Source organism: Lissotriton helveticus, chromosome 2_1, assembly GCF_964261635.1.
Source record: "Lissotriton helveticus chromosome 2_1, aLisHel1.1, whole genome shotgun sequence".
In the NCBI taxonomy this organism is placed as follows: domain Eukaryota; kingdom Metazoa; phylum Chordata; class Amphibia; order Caudata; family Salamandridae; genus Lissotriton; species Lissotriton helveticus.
This window is the reverse complement of record NC_136059.1, coordinates 766,618,743-766,631,889: the sequence shown is the minus strand read 5'-3', so window position 1 is coordinate 766,631,889 and position 13,147 is coordinate 766,618,743. Positions and strand designations below refer to the sequence as shown.

The 13,147-nt window shown below is 43.5% G+C and overlaps 1 protein-coding gene across 1 annotated transcript in view; it reads left to right on the top strand.

Moving 5' to 3' along the window:
• The window catches only part of FBXL17 (F-box and leucine rich repeat protein 17), a 2,072,621-nt gene that overhangs the window by 697,007 nt on the left and 1,362,467 nt on the right, over nt 1–13,147 (top strand). Inside the window, exon 6 of the mRNA XM_078675463.1 lies at nt 12,570–12,700. Within this exon, the coding sequence (XP_078531589.1) occupies nt 12,570–12,700 (131 nt within the window). The remainder of the gene's footprint in view (nt 1–12,569; nt 12,701–13,147) is intronic.

Below are 13,147 nucleotides of genomic sequence, written 5' to 3'. Positions count from 1 at the left end.
ACAAGACCCACATCTGTGGTGTCCTGAAATCGGGGGGAGATTCCACATGGATAATATTGTGGGAGATTTCACGGAATCCAAAAAGGAATGTACCACTCGGTCTCTGATGTTCTTAGCTCTTCTGAATGAATGTAGTGGGAGTGAGTTCTGGTTAATTTCGTCTGCTACAAGTGACCAATATTTATTAATGATCTTCTTGATATCATTGCTCCTCGTTGAAAAGGTGGTGACGCAAATCATGCGTTCATTTTGGTCCTTATTCCTTTCACCTGGTTGCAGCAGATTTTCCCGATGGTTGTACCAGGCTCTTTTGCGAGCACGTTTGACCAATCTGCTGGGGTATCCGCGTTGTAAGAGGCGATTTGTTAAGTCTTCTGACTCAGTCATATAGTCTTGTTTTTGGAGCAATTCCTACGAATCCGGAGAAATTGCCCTACAGGTACGTTGTCCCTCAGTCCCCTAGGGTGATGGCTCTCGTATTGTAAAAGGGAGTTCCTCTCCGCTGGTTTCCTACACAAGGTGGTCTGTAATATGTTGTTATCTGTGTAAATCTTAATGTCCAGGAAAGCAATTTCTTTCTCACTGGACTGAAGAGTGAATTGAATATCCGGATTCCTTTGATTGAGCCATGCATGGAAAGCTGTTAGTTCAGTGATGTTCCCGTTCCAAATGCTAAATACATCGTCGATGTATCGGACCCATAGATCCAAATTGGCACTAAAGGGATTGCATTCATTGAAGATGAAACTATTTTCAAAATCGTCCATGAAGATTATTGCCAAATCTGTGGCGAAGGTGGCCCCCATCGCTACACCCTTAGTTTGGAGGAAAAATTCATCCTGAAACATAAAAAAATTCTTCATCATTGCAATCCTTAAACGGTCTAAAATGAAAGTAGTTGGCACACGTACTGGTGCCGTCCTTTTGTCCAGGGCCCTCTCAATGACTCTCAATCCATCCTCTTGAGGGATGCTGGTATAGAATGACACTATGTCACATGTTACCAACAGTTGTCTTTTGCAATCAAAGGGTCTTTCATCAACCAGATTTATTGTTTGAGTTGTATCCCTTAGATATGCCTTGGTGTTCTCAGCAATTGGCTTCAGGAAAAAGTCTGTATATTTACATAGAGGTTCGAGCATCGAACCACAGCCCGATACGATCGGTCGTCCGGGTGGGTTATTCATATCTTTATGAACCTTCGGAGAGTGTATATCGTCGGAAGGCGTGGATGGCTTTGGTTAAGGAATTTGAATTCGTGATCAGAAATGAATCCTTCTTCCAATCCGTTCTGGGTGATTTGGAGGATTTCTTGAGCTAATGCTTTTGATGGGTCACTTCTGAGTTTTCGATAGCTCACTCCATCCATCTTTTGTCTATAGATTTCTCCCTTGTAGTTCTGTAGATCCTGTACGACAATAGCACCGCCTTTGTCTGCGGGCTTTATGACCACCTCCTTGTTGTTTTGAAGGGCAATCAGAGCCGTCTTCTCATCTCAGAGGTCAAAATCTACGCCGTGATTCTAGCTGTCCATCTCAAACAAGTACTCACCGCCTTAGTACATCCCAATCAGTGTGGGTTCATGCCCCTTCGTAGTAAGAGGCACTGCCTGTGGGCACTGGCCCAACGTCACCTCCTCCCACCTTATCTGGCTTTGCTACTGATAGACTTTGAGAAAGCCTTTGATACGATAGAATGGTGATACTTGGAAGACGCGCTGGCCCAGACAGGCTTTGGCCCATACTTTAAAGGGTGTTTACGAGTGCTCTACTCCAATCCGTCAGCTTGAATCTTGATCAGTGGGGTCCTCGTGGAGGACATCCCCATCCGCTGAGGAACGAGAGAGGGCTGCCCCTAACCCCCCTTCTTTTTGCTCTAGCGATAAAACTGCTAGCCTGACTATTCAGATGCGATGCCCAAGTCCAGGGATGACGCTGGAACGCCTCCCACAAAGAGCATACCGCCCTCTATGTGGATGACATTCTTTTGTTCATGGCAGACCTCGCTCATGCGGGTCCATGTTGTCTGCGTATCCTGGAACTCTTTGGGGAAGCATCAGGTCTAAGACTCAACCCGGCAAAATCAATTCTGGTACCCCTCCACATCTCTCGCAAATGTGTGGCATGACAATTGGATATCTCAATTAGACACCTTAGTTTTCAGCTATGCAGGCATCTGGGTGGCACCTGAAACTCACTTGATCCCTCAACCTTGCCCCATTACTAAAGAAAAGCAAGGAGGACCTCCATAAATGGCAGGCTGTCCTCTTGAGCCCGCGGGGGAAAATTGCCTTTTACTAGATGAAGATACTGCCCAGATTCCTCTATGTACAGCAAAATCTGCCTCTTCATCTCCTGTGCCACTGGTTTTATGCCTTATACAATATGACCATACCATTCCCCTGGGGTAACTCAATACCGTCGATGGCTCTGACCCACTGCCAAAAAGCCCTGTATGTTGGTGGGATGGGATGACCAACCTTTTCCTTTATTATATTACAACACGCCTCCTAGGGATCAATGATTGGTTCTCCAGGGGATGGTTGGACCCGGTCTACCAGCTAGAATTGAGGAACCTGGGGTTCTTGCAGATCCAAGCAATGCTCTATGGGTCGCCAATCCCCCCTCACTATCCCAGTAGTGACTAGATCGGTCCTCCTTGCGTGGTGCTCAGCGATGCGCTACACCCGCTGGGATGCTAAACTCACACTTCAGACACCTTTATGGCCTGGTACATGAATGGAGGAAGTGGCGGCACTGTAGGGGTTCCGAAGTGGGATCTTATTTGGCATTACACAGAACAATGATGTTTGGTTGGGGGTCACCTGCGCTCCTCTCAGGATTTGCAAGGTCTATACTCTCTCAACTCCACTCAATTATATAAATACCTACAGCTCTGACATACCATTAATCTGCACATCCCCATGGATACTACCCTTCTCGAATTCAGCCCATTCCAATTCAAACTCCTTATGGGGGATCTGGGGAGGGGTGTCCCAGATCTATAAGTCCCTCATCAACAATTTCACTACCACATTAGATTACCTGCGGACTCCATGGGCGTGATGGTTGGGGCCCTTAGATGACGAAGATTGGAGGTACACCCTTATTGGCCCCTGTGTGATAATTATCTCAGCCAGGCTGAGGCTGATCCAACTCTATTATCTCGCCTGCGCATATCTCACCCTGCCCAGGCTGCACCAAGTGGGATATCTCCAGACTCCAAGTAACCCTCTATGTGCGGAGACGCCTGCAGAATTTTACCACATGACTTGGTCCTGCACGGCATTAACGAAATATTGGGCGGACGTAGGAAGTGAACTAATCGGGGTCCTGGATTGGGAGCTCACTCACTTCTCTGGTCCTGCTCCTGGGGGTGCTGGCTCCCAAGCCGATAAAGCATTTTTGGGAACGGCCACAATGGTGGCCAAACAAGACATAGCGGCCAGGTGGAATGCCCTGCTCCCCCACCCCCACCCCTCTCCCCGGGGTCACTACGCATATCACACAATATATATGGAATGCAGTTGTGTTCTTATGCTATGAATTGTCGTGTCCATATAATATTACGGTGAAACCCAATAAAGTTGATTATCAAAATAAAAATCACATTTTTATAAATACACTGTAGATTATGTTGAAGGATAAAGTTCACTGAGCACGCTGCCCTTGTATGTTGTTGTTCGTTTGGAGACAGTTCTTAATCTGAAATGCAAACAATGACTTAGCACAGAACCTCAAACACAGTGCGAATGAACACAGTTTTATTATATAACTGCTTCTGAGTTTTGGCTTGTCAGAGGAGCACTTCCATGGATTATCCTGGACGTTCACCTGTGACTGATAGCCAGCCCTGCTGACTTCCATCACTATCCTGAAAAGGACGGCAGCCTGTTCTACACAATACATCATACATACAGGTTAATGGGAAGTTAAGCTGCTCTAAGAAATCTGAGGGAACACACTTCTTTTTATGCCCTCTCTAGAGTACAGTTTGTATAGATAAGGTTATCCTAATGATATATAGTCATATAATCACTGCAAGGTTATAATGGTTGAATTATTCATCTACTTCACTATTCGTGTAATGCTGATAACAATACTTTGTTTCCCCTCACTAATAGTTGTAGCTCATGTATTTTGCCCAACAATCCAATTGCTTCAATAAATGTTTGAAATGCAAATTTGCATATTTCTTGTACCTCCCTTCGGGCATGCCTAAGCTAACCATGAAAGGATCGTTTCCACGATTTCCTTGGTGAGTCAGAGTGGTCATGTTCCAAAGTTGTAGACACTATCCGGTACCCTGTCAGGGTTAGGGATCCAGATGGCGTACTGTGAGCTAGCCAGGAATTGTGCCAACTTAGTCTGATTATATGGGTGGGCTTAGTACCCATATTTTGAAGCATATTTTGTCCAAACGCACAGTCTTATTTAATTAGTAGGAACCGTACAACAGTGTTCCCTTTGTCATTTAAGATAATCTAGGCTTTCCTTTATGGTATCTGAATGTGTCTCCCTGGGGCCATGACTGTAGAATAATTGATGAGCAGCACATAATGTGGATAACTGGACCTTTGGCATTCTCTGTGCACATGTGATGCAAATCATGTATCTGCTTGTAGTTTGCAAAACTTAAAACCTGTGGCACAAGTGGATTGGTCCATGAGCGTGGAGAATCATGTGAGAAGAGCAAGCCTTCCCTAAATTGGAACTTTCCTAGTTTAGGATCTGAATTACTTAATGCCAAAAAGTGCAGCTTTTCCATGAATAGAAGTGCACTCTTTCTTCAGGTGCTCAAGCTGGGTCCCTAGAAATGTACCCGACTACTCAGATGCTACGCAGGTGTATGTGGAAGTATAAAGCAGTATGATGGAAGAGCCCAAGTAGGGTCCCTAAAAATTGGCTGACTACTCGGACGCTACTAAGGGCTACATGGAAGTGAGGGTTGCTGCTGTTCTTGCTGTAAATGTAAACCTAACATTTTGATTCAGGAATTCATGGTGAAACAAAAGGCAGAACTTTAGACGTTTACTGTTTAGTGATGGATTGACATAAGAATGTCTCTTTGAGATATTGGTCATTGTGTTCGATCAACAAAAACTGCTGGAACTGAACAGTTTCTATTTCATGATGGCTTAGAATTTTACCTGGAAGACTATTTAAAAGAGTACAATAAATGGCTTAGTATAAGTGAGCTAACCTGCTTTAACTATTAGAAAAATCCAGCAGGCAGTTGTTCCTACTGGCATGGCCGCAGGGTGAGCAGAATGTTGCATTATTTTTGACTAATAGGCACATTGTCAACCGTGTCCAAGATTCTGCCATCCTGCTACATGAATTCCACTGAAATATTTAATCTTCTGAAGGCAGAGATAAATGTGTCCTCTAGAATGTACTCCTTAGCAACACACTCAATGCAGTATCAGTGGTATTGCAGCTGCGCACACTCAATACAATTTATTTTCGAGTAATTGTTCAACATAATTCAGATACTTTAAAGCCTGTTTTCTGCGTTCTTTCTATTTTGAGGACAGAAACAGCTGAACCTAAGGAGGACTCTGTTCTGCTTCATAGAGCACCGTGTTGTACATGCTGCTCTATTCAAGCTAAATTGACTGATTTGTTTAGTTAGCGATCTCCCAAGCAGCATCGCACTAACACCAAGGCTCTATAGTCCTGAGTCCATCTCATGCTTTTTTTAAAATCGCTACCGACTCGTCCTCTACTTTATATTGCTCTTGCAGGTTCTTTTTTATCCGTTTTCTCTATCACAATTTCCCCCCTTTTTCTCCCTCCTTTCTCCACTCTTTTCGATGTTCTCTCTCTCTCTTGTTCTGCATATAAGCATTGTGAGGAAAAATGTGCTATACCCCAAAATGAGTGCCTGTGGGCCCCACTTGCACCCACCGGCACTACATAAGCACTGAAGAAAGGAGTGCAGTTTATTGCACCATTCCATAACACTTAAAAGCGGCTTTTCCTTTGAAATTATCGGCCAAGAGACCCTGCTATACTCATTAACTGACTGTGGATGGCGAAAAGCCAGTGTGTTCTGTGTGAAGTTACATTTTCTAAGCTCCAAGACTTATTTACCACGTTTTCTGGCTACTGAAATGAGAATCGGAATTGAATGGGTTGTACTACAAGGCAGAGGGGCAGTGTTGTTTGTAGATGGTGGCTTAGCCGTAGCGAGGTGCGTTTAAAATTCACACAAGAAATTATTTGCACCCTTAAAACATGCTTTAGAGGGACAGTGTGAGCAGACTGTCAAGAGTCCTAAGTACTGTGTTTATTGCGTTTCTAAATGGGGTGCCTTTTCTGTGAACCCATCTTGGATTCGAGATACCATCTGTGATTTGACTGCATTTATGAAAGACTGCAATTTACATTTCGATTTGATTTGCACCCATTTGTGTGTTCCTAAATCCAAGTCATTCATATTCTGAAATTCACTGAAACATGGCTGCATTGTTTGTCATCTGCATTTCTCTTTCTTTTAAAAGGTTGTATTAGCCGAGGTGAATGTTGGCATCGATCCCAGATTTCATTCCATAAAACCTTTGAATATATTGATTAGAGAACTGTAACACTTCATTTGATTGACTTTTATGTGTGTTTTTAAAATTTTGCTAAAGCATCTGTGTGAAAATTACGACTTTGTGCATGATGTCCTCCTTCGCTTATATAAAATGATGTGCACTGTCTAGTAGTTGTTGGGCAGTGTAGTTGGTTATCCATGTATTCATCCTTAATCATATCCATTATTCTGTAAAGGTCTTCTTATGTCAAGTCAGAATGTTGGGGCCAGCTGCATTGCTGTATAGTTTTAAGATTTACCTGATATATTATTGAGATTCCCCTTCGAGTCTATGTACAGCCGAGAAGATATAATGAGTACTTTCTAATAAACATACCTGAAATTCTCCACCTGGAATTGTTTGGTGGCACCCCTGTATTATGTGCTGGGTTACCCAAACATTGACCTAGGACTTTTTAAGAGGATGGAAGGAGGTTCATTGTGCGTTCTTGCATATTTGTGCCTCTATCCACAATGTGCTTTACAGGCCGCTCTCTCTCTAAAGTCAGATTTTGGAAAGGGACTCTTTCAACCCATAACCACAATACTCTTTGATGCCAAAATATTTACCATTTTCTCTTGTTATCAGTAGTTGGTCTTATGGTTGTCGCCCCTTAGGAAGGCTTTATTTTGTGAGGGGCGACAAAATCTGGAGCTAGGGGGGCGACAAAATCTGGAGCGTGGGAGCCCGTAGGACAGGTAATTAATTTCAGATTGTCATGTAATTTCGAGTCAAACGTCCTGCTTTGAGTCGCTGTTGTGGATCATTTGATAAGCTAAATAGAGACATGTAGTGAGAGCACTTGATTTCCTGTGGTTGCTCTGGATATTGCCTATTTTTATTGGTATTTATTAGTATTTTTAAGTAAAACAATAAATCAACACAGCATTGTGCAGTGCATGCTTTTTGATTTATTTGACAAATTAAGTGCACATGGTATGTGAATTGTATGTTGCAAACAATTGAATAACAAAAGAACTACAGCGTTTCATGTTTGCCTTTTATAGGCAAGGTCTGGCAATTACAACCTCCTCTTGTATTACACATAGTTATTGCTCAGAAAACCAGTGGGGAAGAAATATGTTCTGACATTCCGGGTGGATGGAATTTCTGCTACGATCCTGTATTTCTGCTACGATCCTGTGTTTCCGAACATATTTCCTTTTATTGAACTAGCGCATAAACCATATGCTCTTAGTAGGCGTTAAGTATGTGCTAGGAGGCCAGTGCAAAGAGTAAGTGGAGGGAAGGGGAAGATGCTTCCTGGCAGGTGAGAGCTTTACATCCTCTTCGTCCCTGTGCCTTAGAAAGAGGGTCAGGTGGGGGCCATGAACTAGGGCTGGGCTGTACTGCAGCCATTTTCTAATCCAGTTTTACTGGGCACATTTTCCAGCTGGTAAATTCAGGTCTGATGTTTCCCGCACCTGGAACACTGACCCAAATTTAATTTTGCAGAGCGGAATTCCACCAGTTTATCTTACAGCACTATATAGCAGGATCGTGAGTTTCCTCTTTTCTCCTAAGGTCAGTATTTAATGAAGCATGGCATGACTTGGAGGCTCTGTCCGTTTCCATCTCCAGATTAGCTGTGCCACTCTTGTGAGTGAACAGTTGTTATCAGTTGCTCCAGCAGGGTATCATGTGTATTTTTGTAATCGTATATCTTATTTGTAAGTTTATTGCCTAATTCAGACTGATGTGTAATACCAGCACAATCGATTGGACAATAATGGTTGGCCAGTAGCACATATCATATTTTTGAAGCATCTCACCCAGCAGTTTCAGCTACGTGCATCAGCTTGGGTTATGCCCCATTCATGTTACTGGTTCCCACTAGAGTCTCTGCCACAGTCACTTGTACCCCGATAGCTCTTTATATATAGCATATGATTAAACAAGTTGTATAGAAGTCTCAGTACTATAACTGTTTTAGAAAATGCGACCATGCCTATTACTGACGGGCGGCAACCTTCAAAAGGAGCTCCTACTCACTGTTAGGGCTTTTGTTATAGGATGGCTGTTAATTTAGTACCAGAGGTGTGCAGAACAAGTAGTATATTCTCATTAAGCCACTATTCCAATAAAAGCTAGCCAATGGATACATATGGTGGTTCAGTTTTGTGGCTTCGAGTTAACATCACCAGCTGACAAGTATTTGATCATTGGGGTCTTGAGTCACTTTCAGTGCACCTCCAGACCACTTCTTTGAATTTGAACCCGCGTCCAAAATACCGTTCAGGCGTAGAGGCAAAGAGATTCCTCATTTGCATGGGGTCATGCCCCCATGCAAATGAGGAAATGCTCCCTTGAGATAACACTGGGGCTACATGTGCGCCACCCAGGGCTTTAAGTGGGCCGGGTTTGTCCGGGTCTGAGCACTGGCAGTTATTTTCAGGGGGCCTCGAAACGGGTCTTTTTTCGGTCTCTATTTTCGGACCTCGCAGAGGTAGTCCGTTTTCTTTTTTCTTTTTTCTCGGACTACAGTGAGAGCATGCACATCGATGTGCCTTATCGACTTTTTGATCTCGGCTGTGATGTGAAACCTCTTGCCGAGTTGCTTAGGGTCTGTGTTTTGGTATTTCTTGCAGCGTGGCGGCCCCTGCATAAGATAACATGACACCTGTGATTCGGCTGCCGCTGCGGTTTGTTATCTCTCGCATAGGAGAATTTGGCCTGAAAGGCAGGATTCGGTTGGTTCCCGGTTAGGTTAGGGTCTGAGTCTCCGCGGCTTCACTGTTAAACCCCCCTCTCCCCAAACGGGACGCCGGCCAGCTCTTGTGCACCCACCAGACGTACCATCATCACTAGTTATCTTTATTTAGACCACACCCCTACTTATATAGGCCACACCACTTTGATGTTTGCCCTGCCGATTTTAGAGCACCCCCGGGTTTTTTCCCCCCAATAAAGCCCTGGCACCACCACCAGGGCCGGCACTAGGCATGGGCAGCGTGGGCGGCTGCACAGGGCCTCGCACTCAGACCACCAGCATGGGGCCACACACTGGTGATGTGTCCTGTTGTTTCCCATGCGATCTATTTAAAAAAAGGTGTCGCCTTGCAATTAAGGTCAATTGGAAGGGGCCCCCTCCCCAGGCCTCTCAGGGATGGTGTCTGTCTGGAGGCATAGGGGAGGGAGACGCTCCCTCAATTGCAAGGAGACCATTCACAGACACTGTGGGGGACCCATTCCCATTGTCCAGCATTTTGGCGCCCCCACAGTTTTAACTTTTAGACCACAATCAATTCTCACACCTATCGGACTGAAGGTGTGAGAAACGCTTGTGGAGTAAAAGTTAAAACTGTGGGGGCGCAAAAATGCTGGACAATGGGCCCCCCACAGTGTCTCTGAATGGTCTCATTGCAAGGGGCCACTTATCTAAATTAGAGGGGGCCTCGCACGTTGCCTTTTAGCCCAGGGCCTCGCAAATCCTAGGACCGGCCCTGACCACCACTATCAGAATTACAGAAAAGGCTGCAGAAACTAAAGGGGTCGCACAAGTGTCTGCGACCCCTCCTATGCACTAATACCAAAGTGACTTGTGGGTGCACAAAGTGGGCGCACAAACCCATTTCATCCCTGAGGCGCTTTCTGTAATACAACCCCTAGAGTGAATCCAAGTGGAATAAGTGAAAAGGGGAGAGAGTTAGTACATGCCAAGGTAGACCAAATATCCTGCTTCCAGCACCTGAAGATTGTGCGCAAACACTGCAAGGTGGAAGTAAAAAGGCGTGGCGCATTAAAATATGTGACTCGATCACAGCGGGGTGCACAGACGGCAGTGACAGCACCAGATGAGTTTCGTATGGAAATCCATGTAAATTGTCTATTTAATTGTTATGCTGAAATTATTCAATAGAAGGAATTAAATCAGATAACCTAATGCAATGCAAATGACTGCCAAGAGAGTACAACATTCAGTAGATAAAAAACAGAGGACAGGGGAAAGCGTGGGAAACTGGGAGTTTAAGGGTCATACGGTTTACAATTAATCCAATGAATTCTTATACACCATTCGCATATTCAGGCAGGCTGAGATTGAAGGCGAGGGTAGGTATATGAGACGATTATTATGTGCTAAAACCATTGAATTCGATTTCAACTACACAGTGGTGTCTATTACCATTATCGATACAATTTCACAATTGTTATTTACTTGAATCAAACAGGGTCAACAAGGAAACGCTGCCTGCATTGATGGTACTTAATTTGTGTCACTCCAGTCGATTTATGTCATTTACCAAATTTGTAGTTTTACAATTTTACATGCACTTCAGTAAATTGAATATGTTTTAACAAACCTGTCATGGTTTTTGTGCTTTTCTGGATCCTAGGTGGTTGCAGAGTCCCTAGTTTGTGTGGTCATGTGTAGCATAGTTTGCAGGTTTGTACAGAGAAGGATTTACCAACCATTTAGATTATTATTAAAGTCAGGAGGAGTATTCGCAGTGCTGTCATCCTTAATCCAAGGTTCTGTCTTTGGATGTAGATTTTAAATTAGAATTGTAGAAAAATCAAGTCCAATGCTGAGAATACCCCAGCTTGCATTTAATACAGATTCAGTGCCTTCCACAGGTTGAACCCCTATTTATTGGTTGGAGAGGAAGTTGTTTTTTCTTGAGGAAATCTGAGATCTGAATCCTAGTTTTTCCAAACCCTCTGCAGCCAATCCCTGCTGCGCCAGGCCTTGTGTTCACTCCACCATGCTTATAACACACACTGTACATGGCATGTAGATAAGTGATTTGGCCAGTCCTTCCACCCATCCTCCATTGCTTACTGCCAGGTGTGGCTGCAACCAGGCCCTGCACTCAACCATCCATGCGACTGAAACCCACTGTGCATGGTTTTTAGCTATGCATGGTTGGGGCTGACCATAGTGCGGGTTCCGCGACTTGAATCTTTTGCACCTGCCTTGCAACCAGGCTTTCTGGAGTCCTACCCACACTGGGCAGGTCATTCAGCCATGTACAGTGGGTTTGGTTGTACCTGACTCTCAGCCAGCCCTTTCTCCCCCAAACCACCTGCACACAAACTTTGCCTATGTTCACTGGACTTGGGTAACAGGACCTGGATTGCTTATTACAATATGCACAATGTAGTCCGGAATAAAGTTATTACACCCAAATACAGAACTTACACTGCGTGATCAAAAAATCTGCTTGTGGAATCAAATGACATGAATCAATAAGTTTTATTTTATAGTTCTTGGGGGTAGGATCTGTCACGCTGTTTGGGTGTATTGGGCCTCCACTGGAATGCTTGCTTTAAACTGCAGGAGGGACTACTTTACAACTATAGCCCTATCTCTCTGCTCCTACTGGCGCCCTTCCATCTGTCCAGCTGCCTGCACAATAAACTCAGACCTATTGCCTTTGACATTTCTTATTCCTTTAGCAGTGTTAAAATATTCCAATGACGCATATTTTACTACATTTCCCATTACTTTTTCCATTTTGGAATGGATCGGCACAAACCTTAACGGGTCAAAGTTTAACTATAGTAATTAAGCAAGAGTCGGATTTCTTGCAAATTCTTCACAGTACCAGGTTTCTAAGTAGGCCCAAACACAGCTTTATTCACTTCCCCTAGATAAAGAGATGTAAACATACAATCACTCTGTAAATACAATGTGGAATTAAATAAATTATGTTGCTCCTGCTCGGAATCGTAATAGGAAAATTAATATACCCAAGGACGGATTTGAGGTGACGCGAGATGTCAGTTGGGTAATCTGTGCACGTAAACGTTTTAACTTCTCATTCTGAAAGCCATTTGCATATAGAACCCCTGAACTATTGAATAACGTTTTAGAGTACATGTATTCGATAGGGTAACGTAACGTAAATTATGATTGAAAAACTGTAGTGGACAATATCATTTTAACAAACTTCGAGGCTTGTGTAAAATGTTGCAAACGATTTATATTCACTTTCAATGAATTGCAATTTTCCAACTATTTCTTGTATTTTTTTTGTTTTGCTTGTAGCTGAAAAACCTGTCCAGCTTGGATTTGCGTCATATAACTGAACTGGATAACGAAACGGTGATGGAAATAGTCAAGAGATGCAAAAACCTTACATCCTTGAATCTTTGCTTGAACTTGAGTATCAACGACAGGTAAAAATTGCATTGAAATATTTCACTATTGTAAAATGTGAACAGTAATAAAGACTGCCCAGTAAGTATAAATCTTCTTACTGCAGTGTTTCCACCATTCTTGCTCTCATATCACACTATATACTGCTTTTCTTTTTGTGTTCTGACACTCGAACCAAGTTATAAATCTTTCTGTTCCCATGCTCTTTCATCTTAATCTATTAAGTATCATCCCCAGGAACATTCTGGGTATTTGCGCCCCCCACAGAAAAGTAATTGCAATGCCTGCAGCAGGTGCAAAGTAAGAGAGCGACCTAATTGTTAAAAAAAAAACGAATATCCTTTTATTAAGGCCAGTGCTTTGTGGCAGGTAGAGTTAGTAGTAATAAGCAAAACTTAATGCGACCAGTTCTGCTTCTTGGTGCCGTGTGTGCCACATACAGGGGCTGTGCTTGAGCGGAGTGGTTG